The following is a 16,816-nucleotide window of genomic DNA, read 5'->3' as shown; positions in this document are numbered from 1 at the left end:
CTGATAGATCAGGGTTGCCGACATTCTTAAGGTGCATATACACGGTCAGATTTTTCTTCAGATCTGAACGATAATGATTTAAAAAATCATTCAATCGTTCATTTCTGAATGAAAAGCTGACATATCTGTCAGATCTGTCAGTTGAACGATGCGCGTTCCCGATGGTCAGATAACGATATCTGACATCTGATGTGTTTGCAGACAGACTTGGACGATTCCATTCATTTTAATGCAGTCAAAAATCGTTCAAATCGTTCAAATCGTTGGTAAAATCGTTCAAATCTTTCATCTGACAGATCTGACAAATCTGACCGTGTGTATGCCCCATTAGTATAATTTCCCTGCATTGGGTATAAGGCATAATGATCCCTATGGCTACATGTATTTTCTGAGAAATATCAGTGTGTTTTCATCAACTAGTAGATATTACTGACTGCATTGGGCTCATTTACATTTGGATGTAAGTCACTTTTATGACACGCCTCTCAGATGTAGCAGTACACGTCCATCACATGTATGACACGCCTCTCAGATGTAGCAGTACACGCCCATCACATGTATGACACGCCTCTCAGATGTAGCAGTACACGCCCATCACATGTATGACACGCCTCTCAGATGTAGCAGTACACGCCCATCACATGTATGACACGCCTCTCAGATGTAGCAGTACACGCCCATCACATGTATGACACGCCTCTCAGATGTAGCAGTACACGCCCATCACATGTATGACACGCCTCTCAGATGTAGCAGTACACGCCCACTTTACAGCCACGCTCATAGGTGCTGCTTTCACAATCTCCCTGAAATGCTTTTTCAAAAGTAGACAAACTATGGATGATGGTCACTGTGCTCCCTGCAGGAAGGTGACACAAATTTGTTCTCAAAGTAAAAAAAAACAAAATAAAAAGTAATTTGTTTGTTTCAGCTCTAGCAAAGCTGTATTAACTCCTAACATGTCAGCTCCTGTAGAGCAATTACACAGTTCCTTTAAATATTAAAATATATTTGTAATGCCAGTCCTAACCTACAGGGGACATTCTAGAAAAATATATGTATATTTATTATATTTTGTAGTAGTAATAATAATAAAAATACACACATATTAAGCACGAAAATAAATCTTTTATACTGTAAAACACTTCAAGACAGGATCCATATGTGATGTCGACACGACTATGTCGGCGCTGGTATCACTACACGGTTGTAATGCTACTTAAGGCCTTTTAACTGTGTGTGCATTATAACTTTTAACATGCCGCTTTACTAACATGTTTAAAGTTTCAATACCCTCACGGTGTAAATGCTTTAAGTAGTATTGCAACCATGACGGGATACTAGCACCGGCATTGTCGTGTTGACATAGTGACCGCCGACATAATGACTACATACAGTTGTCACTTTATAGAGATAGCTAGATCTGAGATATATCTGTTTTCTTTCAGACGGAGACTGTAGTCGGAGAGCCTGGGATTTCCGTAAGTAATAAAGAAACCCACTGCCCCATTCTATATCCTAGGAGCTGACGTTATAGATACATATCATGACAGGGTTACTTGAAGGCGGCAATTATCTGTAGCAGCGACAACCTCTGCAGCAGTTTTCATGGAAACCGATATGTCATCTTTAATGTGATGCATTGGTCTGTGAATAAGATAATCCTGGCAGCATTTAATGAAGCAGGGACAGGAAAGGTAAACAAACAGTTTAATTAGGCCAAGGCTGAATGGACACCGGTTCTGTTTTTACATCCTAACCATCCATCAGCCCATCTTCATGTTGCACACGTCCTTGTTTATTAAGACTGGAGATAATAAATCCACCTAATAGGAGAACAAGCCAGAGCATATATCCTTGTAACAAAGTCTTAAAGCTACATCGTCTGCATTGTTTATATCGTTGTTTTGCTGTATAGAGGAAGTGTTAGAATAGCACAGTGGTTCTCAAATTCGGTCCTCAGGACCCCACACAGGTCACATTTTGCAGGTCACCCAACAGGTGCATAGGTGTAATCATTACTCACTGACACATTTTAAAAGGTCCACAGGTGGAGCTAATTATTTCACTTGATTCAGTGTGGAGACATGGAAAACATGCACTGTTTGGGGTCCTGAGGACCGAGTTTGAGAACCTGTGGAATAGCATACAAATAAAAGTTGCCATAGATAAATAACTCAAGCCGGGCAACCTACGTTCTAGGCAACTAGAATACGGGTGTCTATGTACTAAGCCTTGGAGAGAGATAAAGTACCAACCAATCAGCTCCTAACTGTCACTTTACAGGCTGTGTTTGAAAGTGACAGTTAGGAACTGATTGGTTGGTACTTTATCTCCGCCCACTTTATCTCTCTCACCAAGGCTTAGTACATAGACCCCTATAGATGACCAGTGCACTGCAACTCCACCTTTTTTCCACTAGATGGTGATCAAAACATTCTTCCTACATCTTGGCAATGAATTGTACAGTATGTACAGTACACAGAAAATTGAAAACCCAAAAAATCTAATATATAAGTAGCCTTGAAAATGTAAACAAACACTTTCAAGACTACTCTATTCTTTGCGACTGTAAAAAAAAATAGTAATATAGAATAGATGGTTCATGTCTATGTTATTTCCAATAGAAAGCATAAGGCAAGCAGAAAAAAAAATCTATTTAAAAAATAGTATGTGAAAAAAATAACATCTTATTATTATTTTTATATTATTGTCGCCTGAATCTGCTTGACCGCACTTGAGTAGGTGAAAAGATACAGGAATGAGGGATTCGAGCACTGGGGTGCTTTAACCTCTAAAGTAGTCCATAATTATTGTTTATTTTACTTTACAAAAAAAATGTCAAACTGTACTAATTATAGAAAGTTTTAAAAAAAACCTCATACAGCTGCTTGCTACGAATGCAATCTGCTATTATCGCCAGTGATACTTGCTCTGTTAACGCCAATGGCCTTAATAGTAGAGGGCAATAACAAATGATTATTTATTAAATAGATTATTATTTTTTAGATGTTCACAACTGGAGTTGCATTTTTATAAAAAAAAAAAAAAATTGCAAGTATAACCCTAGTGTAAAATCACACATAAATACATCTAGACACATATAAACACTTATTCCTGTGGTTAGTATTCACTGTACATGGTTACATGGGTGTGTATAGTATGTGTAACCATAGACAAGCGTCATAGAGCTTTTCCCAATAATATCAATATCTCCTTCAAATTGAATTCCCAGAGTGTAGAACCCCCATCAAAATGAATGGGCTATTAAAGTAATATAATTCAGGTGACATCCAGCGGCAGATGGAATTGGCAAACAATTGTGTTGCATTTTAACGTATTTATCTTTCATATTAACTAAGAAAGACAGCAGAATTTTCCATTAGATTATGATGAAGAACAAATAGAGGTCATGTACTGTATATTTTAATTACGTGGTGAAACTGGGTTTAAGTTGTGTTTATTTCAAGTACATTTCATTTTTGTTTGATGTTGTGGAACTACATGTCCCAGAATGTACTGGCAGCCATTGAGTGGCAGGGCGTGCTGGTGCTTTGATATTACAGTAGCTGGCAGTAGCTCATCAATATTTGAGGCATTAGCTGGCAGTAGCTCCTGAATATTTGAGACATTTGCTGGCAGTAGCTCCTCAATATTTGAGGCATTAGCTGGCAGTGGCTCCTCAATATCTGAGGCATTAGCTGGCAGTAGCTCCTCAATATTTGAGGCATTAGCTCTCAGTAGCTCCTCAATATTTGATGCATTAGCTGACAGTTGCTCCTCAATATTTGAGGCATAAACTGGCAGTAGCTCCTCAATATTTGAGGCATTAGCTGCAGTACCTCGTCAATATTTGAGGCATTACTGGCAGTAGCTCCTCAATATTTGATGCATTAGCTGGTAGTAGCTCTTCAATATTTGAGGCATTAGTTGGCAGTAGCACCTCAATATTTGAGGCATTAGCTCTCAGTAGCTCCTCAATATTTGATGCATTAGCTGACAGTAGCTCCTCAATATTTGAGGCATAAGCTGGCAGTAGCTCCTCAATATTTGAGGCATTAGCTGACAGTAGCTCCTCAATATTTGAGGCATAAGCTGGCAGTAGCTCCTCAATATTTGATGCATTAGCTGGTAGTAGCTCTTCAATATTTGAGGCATTAGCTGGCAGTAGCTCCTCAATATTTGATGCATTAGCTGGCAGTAGCTCCTCCATATCTGAGGCATTAGCTGGCAGTAGCTCCTCAATATTTGAGACATTAGCTGGCAGTAGCTCCTCGATATTTGAGGTATTAGCTGGCAGTAGCTCCTCAATATTTGAGGGATTAGCTGGCAGTGGCTCCTCAATATCTGAGGCATTAGCTGGCAGTAGCTCCTCAATATTTGATGTATTAGCTGACAGTAGCTCCTCAATATTTGAGGCATAAGCTGGCAGTAGCTCCTCAATATCTGAGGCATTAGCTGCAGTACCTCCTCAATATTTGAGGCATTACTGACAGTAGCTCCTCAATATTTGATGCATTAGCTGCAGTACCTCCTCAATATTTGAGGCATTACTGGCAGTAGCTCCTCAATATTTGATGCATTAGCTGGCAGTAGCTCTTCAATATTTGAGGCATTAGCTGGCAGTAGCTCCTCAATATTTGATGCATTAGCTGGCAGTAGCTCCTCAATATTTGAGGCATTAACTGGCAGTAGCTCCTCAATATCTGAGACATTAGCTGGCAGTAGCTCCTCAATATTTGATGCATTAACTGGCAGTAGCTCCTCAATATTTGAGGCATTAACTGGCAGTAGCTCCTCAATATCTGAGACATTAGCTGGCAGTAGCTCCTCAATATTTGATGCATTAACTGGCAGTAGCTCCTCAATATTTGAGGCATTAGCTGGCAGTAGCTCCTCAATATTTGATGCATTAGCTGGCAGTAGCTCCTCAATATTTGAGGCATTAACTGGCAGTAGCTCCTCAATATCTGAGACATTAGCTGGCAGTAGCTCCTCAATATTTGAGGCATTAGCTGGCAGTAGCTCCTCGATATTTGATACATTAGCTGGTAGTAGCTCCTCAATATTTGAGGCATTAGCTGGCAGTAGCTCCTCGATATTTGATACAGTAGCTGGTAGTAGCACCTTAATATTTGAGCCATTAGCTGCAATACCTCTTCAATATTTGAGGCATTAGTTGGCAGTAGATCCTCAATATTTGATGCATTAGCTGCAGTACCTCCTAAATATTTGAGGCATTAGCTGGCAGTAGCTTCTCAATATTTGAGGCATTAGCTGCAGTACCTCCTCAATATTTGAGGCATTAGCTGGCAGTAGCTCCTCAATATTTGAGGCATTAGCTGGCAGTAGCTTCTCAATATTTGAGGCATTAGCTGGCAGTAGCTCCTCAATATTTGAGGCATTAGCTGGCAGTAGATCCTCAATATTTGAGGCATTAGCTGGCAGTAGCTCCTCAATATTTGAGGCATTAGCTGGCAGTAGCTCCTCGATATGTGATATATTAGCTGGTAGTAGCACCTCAATATTTGAGCCATTAGCTGGCAGTAGCTCCTCAAAATTTACTGTTTTATTTATCACCATTTAAAAATAAAGCAAAAAGAAACATAGGGCCTGATTCAGACCCACTCTCAAGCGGCTGTCCGCTCGCAAGTGGGTCGATGTTGTGCACTGCGCATGCGCACGACGGCAGGAGATCCGTCGTGCGCATGCGCCAGACGCGATGAGCGAAGGACTTTCCTTCGCTCGTTGTGTCTGATCAAAGGGGGCGTGCTGTCGATGTTGATTGACAGCACGCCCCCTTTGGTGGGCGTGCCAGGGGCGTGCCTCCCAGACAGGGGCATTCCCAAGGGAATGCCTACCGTCAGAAGCCGGCCCACTGACATCACTAGTGATGTCAGTGGGAGTGATTTTGGCTCTGATAGAGCCAAAATCACTCCGGGCCTTTCGGTTGAAAAACTCAACCGCAGGCTTCTGTACGCAGTGGCGATGGTCGCGATGGTCAAGACCATCGCGGCCATCAAACTGCACGCTCGTATAGGCTGTGGGTGGTGACCCACAGCTATACGAGCGTCCTGGAGGACGCTCCATAATTATGGAGGGCGGCCCTCATTCAGAGCGTGCGCTCTGCTCAGAACGTACGGCTCTGAATGAGGGCCATAATTCAACAATTGTGACAATACATAAAGGGAGCATATGGGACCTTTCCTGTATTAAATGCTGGGAAAAGGTTGAAAGATGGGGAATCTTTAAAGGGCCCCAAATTGCAGGTACAATTTTCATTAATTATAAATGCAGCAGTACATTAGCATACAGTATGTGCCCTGTTTATGCCAGGCATACGTAACGTAAACTTATGTCCCACTTGTGCCCATGTTTGTAACCATTTATTTTATTTGCAACAAACACATTTACTATTAATACCTCTCTACTACAGTGGATACAATTCATGTATGCAAACTAAAATCCCTAAACGCATCAACTATAGCATAATAAATGTAATAAATGCCTGAGTAACAAGGAAATCACCAATCAGAGCCAGCGGGCCATTCGTAATTAGCCAATAACAAGTGGTTCCCTAGTGCTGTGGAGACGGCATAATCAGCGCTATCTGCGTCTGCCCCTGGCCGGCCACCCGCATATAATACCGTAAAGGTGCCTACACACTAGACGACTCGCAAAAGCTGCAATATCATCAACGATTTCCTTTGAACTCCCCGACACTCCCAGACAAACGATATCTTACATAAACTGTCCAATCTGATAAACGATCTTACCAACGACCTTTATCTCGTTAACGCGATTGACAAATCTTCCCTGCGGTAGGTAAGATTGGAAGATACGACGTACGACCCACGGGTACGCACATCGGCATCATTGTCGTGAGTGGACACTCATGATTTGGACATATTTAACACGCTTTGTCGTTCCGATGCGTCGAAATCAGGCAGATCGTGCAAAATATCGTCTAGTGTTTACGCGCCTTATCATGTGTATGTATCTTTGTCCTGTTCTGCAACTAGTCGCAAGTGCGCAAATACACCTTTATCCAATGCCATACCACATCTGTCCAGGTGGCAGAAATCCGCAGGGATTCCAGGGATTTCTCAGCTCTCTAACCTGAAACATTGTTATGGGATTTTTTTATTTTTTTTTATTGATTCTTTAAGAAGATTTGTTTAATGCTTTTATTCTCGCACTATCCCAGGGACTGGACGGAGAGAAAGGAGAAAAGGGAGAGCAAGGAGATACCGGAGACCCAGTGAGTGACAATTAGGGTTCTGTCACCTGCTGTGGCATCATCTGTCTTATCCGTCATATGTTCTAAGTACAATTGCGCAGGCCGCTCTGTCATTATAAACCTGTTATTCCATAGGACTGTGGAACAGTGAGTTACAGCAATGTACAGACAGGTGCTCAGAGGCCACAAAACACTGCTTAGTAAATGTGATTTCAGCATTACACTAATAATGAATCAAATGATTGAATGCCTGTCTAACAGTCTGCCTTATGGAGGGCTAACTTCATTCTGGCATGTCCGATAATGAACAGAGGGCTCGATTCAGACCCGCTCGCTAGATGCGTTCGCTCGCTAGATGCGTATGCAAATCCGGCAAGGAAGGCGATCACACGGCAAGGTATTAGCACGCCCACTATGTCTTGGCATACGATTGCTCTGTGTATGCAGACGCCCACCAGCCTGTCTTAAGACACCCACTTGCGCACGTCATCTCTAGGAAGTGTATGCAGTGGCGTAACTAGGGTATTTGGAGCCCAGGGCAAATTTGAAAAGGGAGCACCCCCCCCTGATGTGCGCGCGCCAAAGGCGCGCTCAGTGAAAAAATGGGCGCGGTCACTTAAAAATGGGGCATGTCAACATGACACACCCCTTTATTTTCACACTGAACATTCCTATCCATATGCACCTTAACCCCAGTAGTACCCCTTATACAGTACCCCCAGTATAGAGTTGTGGTCCCTCTTATGCAGGCCCATAGTAGTGCCCCTTATACAGTATCCCCAGTAGTGGTCCCCCCAAATGCAGTGGCCCATGTAGTGTTCCCCCTTATGCAGTGCCCCCAGTAGCAGTCCCCACAATGCAGTGTGCCCAGTAGCGGTATCCCCTTATGCAGTGCCCTTTATATGGTGCCCCCAGCAGTAGTCCCCCCCATGCAGTTTTCCCAGTAGTGGTCCCCTTATGCAGGCACCCAGTAGTGATCCCCCCTATCCAGTGCCCCCTGTAGTGGCCCTTCCTATTATTGCCCCCAGTAGTGGTCCCCCGAGTGCAGTGCATCTACTAGTAGGCCCCTTTTATAATGCCCCCAGTGGTAGTTCCCCCCCAAGTAGTAGTCCCCAGTAGAGGTTCCCCCTCCCAATTAAGTGCCCCCAGTAGTAGCCCCCCCCAGTAGAGGTCCTCCCAATAATGGTGCCCCCACCCCCAGTAGAGGTCCTCCCAGTAGTAGCCACCCCCCCTCCCCCGTTCTGAAGATAGGTTAAAAAAAATATATATGTATATATATATCGTTCGAATGGCGGCACTCCGTAAAAAACAGCACACAAGTCAGTGCATAGTATAAACAACGTTTCAGCGCTTTATTTCGCGCTTTTGTCAAGCCAACATAACATACAGAGACACATTACACTTGCCACTATAAATACAAGACAAACCCATCAGCGACGACGACTCGCGGTCCCGAAACCGGAAGTGACGGAGACCGGAAGTGACGTCACATACCCCCGTTGTTATAGAAACCCACAATAGAGACAAAACAACATTACAAATAACACGTGACAACGATAACACAATAACATAGTCGCAATGTGACTGCATGGAATTATCAGGAACTGTATCACTGTTTAACAAACAATCGATAGTTAAATAGATACCATCGATACCTTTAAAGGGGCACAAATAAATTAACATGATCAAACTACATGGTAAAGACTGCCGATAACAATCAAAACCAAATGTAGATATATGTGAAATATAAACATTGTCAATCAGTGCAACAAACTGTGCCTTGCATGATAACCGATCTAATGAATAAGAGGTATACTGCTAACATACTAGAATAATGGATATAACATAACCCAATTGTCAGTTAAATGCATAGAAAATCACTAAATAAAACAATGTAAACCCAGAGTCTCATTCAAACCACGTGGGGAAAGAGAGTCCAATCGCATAATCCACTGAGATTCACATTGCAGTAATCTACGTGCTCTGTCACCCCCCCTCACTAGGGGAGGTACGTGATCAATGATACGATAGCGCAAAGTTGAAAGATTATGATGTTCTGCAGCAAAATGCCTGGCCACAGGCTGCTCGCTAGTGCCCGTAACAAGTGCTGCACGAATGGCAGAACGATGCTGCGCCATCCTTTCTCTGAGGGTACATTCTGTCTTACCTACATAAACTTTGGAGCACGGGCATGTGATAACATAAACTATAAACTTAGTTGTGCATGTCAAAAAATAGCGAATATTGTACTTCTTACCAGTATAAGGATGAAAAAATAATGAGCCTGTCTGTAAAGAACGACAGGTGGTACAATTAAGACACTTAAAACACCCCAATTTTGGAGTGCCCAAAAATGTACTGCCTTTGATGTTAGTTTTACCCAAAGATGTTACATCGTTATGTACCAGAAAGTCCCTCAGATTCTTACCTCTACGGTAACAGGTCATAATCTTAGTATTATGCAATGGTTTTAAATCGTTGTCAGTTGAAATAATAGGCCATAACATGTTGGCCTGTTTGTTGATAACAGGACTCATATTATTGAATTGATTCACCCACAAGTGTTTGTTGCTCAGATTGCTTTCTTTTTTAGGATTGAACAACAACAATCTATCGATTGGTATAGCCAAAGCTTTCGCCTTGGCACAATTAAGAATAGTTGTAGTATACCCTCTCTCTAAAAATTTGTCATACATAGCATCCAGCTGACTAATACCTTCCTCTCTATTCCTTGCGATTCTCAATGCACGTAAAAACTGAGAAAAAGGAAGAGCATTCTTAAGAGGGATGGGATGCGCACTCTGAGCCAACAGTATGTTATTTCTATCTGTGGATTTTACAAACAGTGAAGGAACTAAATTGCCTCCACTATTCGTGATGGTGACATCCAAAAAATTCACAGACTTTGTGTCAGTCGTGTATGTAAACTTGACAGGGTTATTTAACCTATTATGGTTCTCAATTAAATCTACAAAAGTTTGTTGAGGACCTCTCCATACAATAAATAAATCGTCTATATAGCGAAAGAAAGCTCTAATGTTACTAGCTACGAGGGAGTCAGAAAAAAACACATCCTGTTCTATAGCGAACATAAAAGCGTTAGCGTACGATGGGGCCACATTGGACCCCATCGCACAGCCCGACACCTGTAAATAGTACGACCCATCAAATGTAAAGTAGTTACGTGTCAACACCAACTCTAAAAGCTCCAAAAACAACTCAATGGAAGGACCTTTGTAGTGTGGATTATTCGTAATCAGCATTTTGGTGGCCTTGAGACCATCACAATGGGGGATACATGTGTATAAACTGCATACGTCAACTGAGCACAGAATGCAATCCGTAGGTAACCCCGTCAATGAAGTTAATGCAATTAAAAGGCTGTTAGTATCCTTCAAATAGGTAGGTCTGGCTTGAACACATGGTTGCAAAATGGCATCAAGATAGGTGGACACGGTCTGAAACAAAGAACCACGGGCTGCGATGATCGGTCTGCCCGGAGGCTTAACCGGATCTTTGTGAATTTTGGGGATTAGATATAAAAGAGGTCTAATAGGAAATTTGACCTCCAAAGCTTTTTTAATCGATGGTGAGATTAAACCCTGTGAACAAGCCAGAGACAACACACTATCCAGCTCTCTTTTAAATTCACACGTAGGATCTTGTGACAATTTCTTATAAGTGGTGACATCTCTGAGCTGTCGCATAGCCTCCTCCTTATAATCACACAAATTCAACACTACAATGGCCCTGCCTTTGTCTGCTTGGCGGAAAACCACATCATCGTACCCTGATAAATTCTTTAAGGCAATTAGCTCATCTTTATTTAAATTCCAATATTTAGGTTTATGACAATTAGGATTGTCCAGTACGGCTCTGTCCAATAGACGTGAAAAAGTTTTTATGGACGCATTATTACTGACTGGATCAAAAGCGGATCTTTCCTGCAATCTGAGAAGTTGTGGAGGCAAATCAGGCACCCTAGAAACCTTGTCTGAGAAATGCTCTTTGATCTTAATACTCCTATTCAACATATAAGACTCTTTTTTCCACTGTATTTTATCAAAGGGTACCGTCGGAACGAATGATAAGCCCCTACTCAAAACTGAAAATTCACAGTCAGTCAATGTCCTATTGGACAAATTAAAGACTAGATCCTGCGACCGCTGGGTGGTCTTCCTCTCCCTTTGGTTCTGCTTACTTCGGCGGGTACGATGGGGCCAAGATCTAAAAAACGCGCTTTAGCGCGTTTACCCACTGTAGCTTCACCACGACCTTTAGATCGAGATCTTGTGGCGGCATCTGTATCGCTTTCAGTCGTAACTGTATCATCTGAGGTGTCAAATCTTGATCTATCAAGAGTGCGTCTAAACAAAGGACGTTTGTCAGATTTAGAATAAGCTCCAGTTAGCCAGTTATACACCCTCTGGTGCTCGTAATCGAGATCCACCTTCTTTTTCTTCTCGCTCTTAAATCTGATAAGATCATTTTTATATAAATCTAATTGGGAAGCTAATTTAGCTAGCCAATCACATTGATTATCACTCGTTAAAGTTGACAAATGAATATTTTCAAATAAAGTGATTTTTTCTTTAGCCACATCAATCTCCCTTTTAGATTCCTCGATCACCAATAACAGTAGGTCGAACGAACATTTGTTCAAAATCGATGTCCATTTCTTACAAAAATCAACATTATTCCGTCCAATCGTGGGAATATTCTTTACTCTAAAACCACGGGGGATTTTTTTCTCCTTGTAATAATTAGACAGTGTCAACCCATGATAAAAGAAATCAATCTCACGTTTCTTTAACCGTACCAGATCATTAAATAAATCCTGTATTGAAGGAGCTGGAATGTGGTCGCTTGGATTATCAGTGAACAAAATACTTTCAGCCTCAGACTCAGAGTAACTGTGAACAGAGCCCCGTTCTAACACAATTCACACTTGTGGGTGAATCAATTCAATAATATGAGTCCTGTTATCAACAAACAGGCCAACATGTTATGGCCTATTATTTCAACTGACAACGATTTAAAACCATTGCATAATACTAAGATTATGACCTGTTACCGTAGAGGTAAGAATCTGAGGGACTTTCTGGTACATAACGATGTAACATCTTTGGGTAAAACTAACATCAAAGGCAGTACATTTTTGGGCACTCCAAAATTGGGGTGTTTTAAGTGTCTTAATTGTACCACCTGTCGTTCTTTACAGACAGGCTCATTATTTTTTCATCCTTATACTGGTAAGAAGTACAATATTCGCTATTTTTTGACATGCACAACTAAGTTTATAGTTTATGTTATCACATGCCCGTGCTCCAAAGTTTATGTAGGTAAGACAGAATGTACCCTCAGAGAAAGGATGGCACAGCATCGTTCTGCCATTCGTGCAGCACTTGTTACGGGCACTAGCGAGCAGCCTGTGGCCAGGCATTTTGCTGCAGAACATCATAATCTTTCAACTTTGCGCTATCGTATCATTGATCACGTACCTCCCCTAGTGAGGGGGGGTGACAGAGCACGTAGATTACTGCAATGTGAATCTCAGTGGATTATGCGATTGGACTCTCTTTCCCCACGTGGTTTGAATGAGACTCTGGGTTTACATTGTTTTATTTAGTGATTTTCTATGCATTTAACTGACAATTGGGTTATGTTATATCCATTATACTAGTATGTTAGCAGTATACCTCTTATTCATTAGATCGGTTATCATGCAAGGCACAGTTTGTTGCACTGATTGACAATGTTTATATTTCACATATATCTACATTTGGTTTTGATTGTTATCGGCAGTCTTTACCATGTAGTTTGATCATGTTAATTTATTTGTGCCCCTTTAAAGGTATCGATGGTATCTATTTAACTATCGATTGTTTGTTAAACAGTGATACAGTTCCTGATAATTCCATGCAGTCACATTGCGACTATGTTATTGTGTTATCGTTGTCACGTGTTATTTGTAATGTTGTTTTGTCTCTATTGTGGGTTTCTATAACAACGGGGGTATGTGACGTCACTTCCGGTCTCCGTCACTTCCGGTTTCGGGACCGCGAGTCGTCGTCGCTGATGGGTTTGTCTTGTATTTATAGTGGTAAGTGTAATGTGTCTCTGTATGTTATGTTGGCTTGACAAAAGCGCGAAATAAAGCGCTGAAACGTTGTTTATACTATGCACTGACTTGTGTGCTGTTTTTTACGGAGTGCCGCCATTCGAACGATATATACAGCTTCCCTCATTTATTTGCGGTAAGACTGAGGAGGGCACCCGGCAAGTATACATCTTTATGACTTGAGTGCCGGATCTTTGGACTACTGTATGTATATATATATATATATAAAAACATACTTACCTGCTGCTCCGGTCCGCGCCGCCGCTCCCGCCGCCGCCCGCCAGTCCTCCCGGGCTGGCGCGCTCAGCATTATGGGAGAGACGTCATGATGTCATGACGTCAGTCCCATTACCCACTGCAGGAGCCGGACGGAAGTCCGGCTCTTGCAGTGGGTGCTGCAGCAGTCGATGAGAGTCTATCTGACTCTCATTGGCTGCTGTTTAACACACGCATCACCGCCAGCGCTGGCGGCGATGCGTGTGTTATGCACAGCCTGAGCCCGCCTCCTAGCGCTATTGGGCAAGCGCTGAGGGGGAGGGAACGGGCACAGGTGTGCAGCACAGGACTGGCGCTGGAAGCCTAGCGCCGGTCCTGTGTAAATGTGTAGCGCCGACCACAATCACTGCGGTCGGCGCTACACTTGTGGCTAACTAGGGCGGGCCGGACCATGGCCGGCGGCACCCCCCCTGCGCCGCCGGTCCCACGGTGCCCAGGGCATGCACCCTGCCCGACCCCCCTAGTTACGCCACTGAGTGTATGCAGCCATCGGTAACATCGAGTACCATCGGAAGTGAACACAGCGCTTGTGGCTGACCGTACCCTACCGCAAGCACTGCGAGCGCTTCAGTGTATAATTCAGCTAAGTGATGTGTACTATGACGCTGCCTCTTAATTATGCACGCCTCTGCAGCGGCGTTAGGACGCTCAGACACGCCTGCGTTCGCACCTCCCCTCCCCCGTTTCCAGCGGCCAGCCCTTGTCACCACCCACAAACGGCTTCTCCTGTCACTCATTCAGCCGGGCTGTCTATGCGCAGCGAGCAAACGCTTCGCGATCGCTCGTACTGGTTCGTGCACGTGCACTGCAATGCGTTCGCATGCTCAGAATGCATCCTAGCGAGCGGGTCTGAATCGGGCCCAGAGTACGATGATCTGTTATAGTGCAGCTGTGGTCAGCAAGGCCTTCCAAATCCAGTTTCATCATAGTATTATATTTTAATGATATGTTCAACTTATTGTCCCTGATTATAAAGCACTGCTGCTGCTTCCACTAATGATGATGATAATAATAATTATAATAATAATAATATATGCCTATGCTTGTGTGAGATACTGAAATGTCCACACTGTCTTTCAGGGATCACAAGGACTAACGGGAGGCGTGGGCCCTATTGGACCAGCAGGGTCGCAGGTGTGTAAATTCGGTCTATTGCCTATATTTCCTAGTGACCTTTCTCCAGCACAGACCGATCAGTGTCCATAATAGGATACAGCCTATCCACCTAATAGGAGCCCTCACTGAGGCGCGAGGCACGTCTGTGGGACAGGACTTGCATAAAAAAAAACACTTCCAGAGTAATGAGCGTTCTGCATTTTACTTTACAAACTAACTCACCCCCCCCCAAAAAAAGTTTAAGTTGTGGCTAATTATGAAAGAAACAGCTGTAGCAATTTGTGGCGCTTGCTTAGTTTTAATGAATTGCGGTTATATTTATTGGGTGCACAAATTCGTTCTAATCTAAAGTGTTACACTGAAAACTATCCTCACAAAGGTTTAACCCAATTTATATGCTGAGCACCTAAGAGACAGCAGCTTTCCCGGCCAAGATGTGCGCAAATCAAGTTTTGCAGCAGAATCGGCCGCTTCGCAGAGGCGCAAAGTCCCAGGGATATCATCTATATGTCCTAACACTATGCCTGAGTTTCCCAAACTCCACCATCACAGTGCATGTTTTAAGGATATCCATGCTTGAGCCCAGGTGGTTCAATCAAATCGACTAAGTTACTATTTAAGTCACCTGTGCTCAAACATGGATATACTTAAAACCGGGACTGTAATGGTGGAGTTCGGAAACCTCTGCACTTTGCCATAGTACAAATTCAAAACCAGAGAAGGTGACGCTGTATACCCACTTTGACCACATGGTGGCAGGAGCGGGCACAATGGATCCACAGATCCCTTCCCAGCTCTCCTTTGATGTTTTATGTAACAATTATTCTGGGCTCCGTCCTTAATGTTTTATTTAACCATTATTATTTTAGAGCCATTCATACTGTTAAGATAAGGTTGCACTTCCCCTACATGTTCTGCACTGAGCCTGGTCACAGAAGGAAATAAGATGCATGGAATAAAGCAGCACAAGTGTTTATGGCAATGTGCGAAGGTGTTATATTCATCACGTTGTATAACGGCTGCATCTCAGCTAAACATTCTCTGTATTAAAGTTTCCTGCTCTAAGTGGCTCGTGACGGCCTCAAGGGAGGGAGATAAATAAGTCAGTGGATTTAAAAGCTGGGAACCTGTCAGATCCATACGTCCAATTTACCTGTCCTGGTTATTGCCAGGATGAGAGAAAGCTTTCATCAGCCTGTCTCACCGTCTCTGGGGGCCTGGTAACACCTGGACAGCGGAGGTGTTGTGTGTGTGAGTATGTGTGTGTGTGAGTATGTGTGTGTGTGTGTGAGTATGTGTGTGCGATTGTGTGTGTGAGTATGTGTGTGTGATTGCTTGTGTATGCGATGATCATTGATGTGTGTATATTATTATGTATCTGTGTGTGTGTGCCGGTCAAATGTTATTATGTCTGGGCAGCACAGACGGTGTAATGGTTAGCATTACTGCCTCACAGCACTGAGGTCGTTGGTTCGATACCCACTACGGCCCTACCTGTGTGGAGTTTGTATATTCTCCCTGTGCTTGCGTGGGTTTCCTCCGGGAACTCTGGTTTCCTCCCACACTCCAAAAATATACTGGTAGGTTAATTGGCTCTTAGCAAAATTACCCTAGGGTGTATGTGAGCATGTGGTAGGGAATATAGAGTGTAAGCTCCACTGGGGCTGGGACGGATGTGAATGGCCGAATATAAGTGTTGCGGAATATGTGTGCACTATATAAATAACTGGTAATAATAATATCTGTAATTTTACATAGCGACTCAGTAACCCATAGGCACAGTGATCGCTTCATCGCAGTCCTGTCCCTGCTATACAATGCTGCGATGACCGGCGTTGTAAAACGGGGGATTCTAGGTACTGCTAATACTAGTACTTCATCCGCAGATGGTAGTGAGCAAGTGGTGGTGTAAGAAATCCGAAACAGCTGCAAGTACCCAGGACCCTGGCTGTGTAGGGCTTCGGATATCAGTAAGACAATCTTGAAACAGATTTGCCATATTACCGGCAGTCAGTGTAGAGAAGGGAGAAGCCGTGTTATAGGGCTGGTTAGGTGACAGCCTA

The 16,816-nt window shown here is 43.1% G+C and overlaps 2 protein-coding genes across 2 annotated transcripts in view; one reads left to right on the top strand and one right to left on the bottom strand.

The window, feature by feature from the left end:
- COL22A1 (collagen type XXII alpha 1 chain) overlaps window positions 1-16,816 on the top strand; it is a 442,369-nt gene that overhangs the window by 282,917 nt on the left and 142,636 nt on the right. The window contains exons 33-35 of the mRNA XM_088478826.1: window positions 1,449-1,481; window positions 7,208-7,261; window positions 14,718-14,771. Of these exons, the coding sequence (XP_088334952.1) occupies window positions 1,449-1,481; window positions 7,208-7,261; window positions 14,718-14,771 (141 nt within the window). The remainder of the gene's footprint in view (window positions 1-1,448; window positions 1,482-7,207; window positions 7,262-14,717; window positions 14,772-16,816) is intronic.
- On the bottom strand, window positions 9,096-10,371 carry LOC148517331 (uncharacterized). The gene has a single exon (XM_088478827.1). It carries the CDS (start codon window positions 10,369-10,371, stop codon window positions 9,121-9,123), a length of 1,251 nt encoding a protein of 416 aa, XP_088334953.1. The 3' UTR covers window positions 9,096-9,120.

Source organism: Taudactylus pleione, unplaced genomic scaffold, assembly GCF_031769625.1.
Source record: "Taudactylus pleione unplaced genomic scaffold, aTauple2 ptg000219l, whole genome shotgun sequence".
Lineage (NCBI taxonomy): Eukaryota > Metazoa > Chordata > Amphibia > Anura > Myobatrachidae > Taudactylus > Taudactylus pleione.
Note: the sequence above shows the minus strand (reverse complement) of the source record. Positions and strands in the feature narration are given on the sequence as shown.

What these genes read in the sequence shown, in the direction of transcription:
- LOC148517331 (XM_088478827.1), bottom strand. Translation starts at nt 10,371, where the DNA reads ATGGGGTCCAATGTGGCCCCATCGTACGCTAACGCTTTTATGTTCGCT.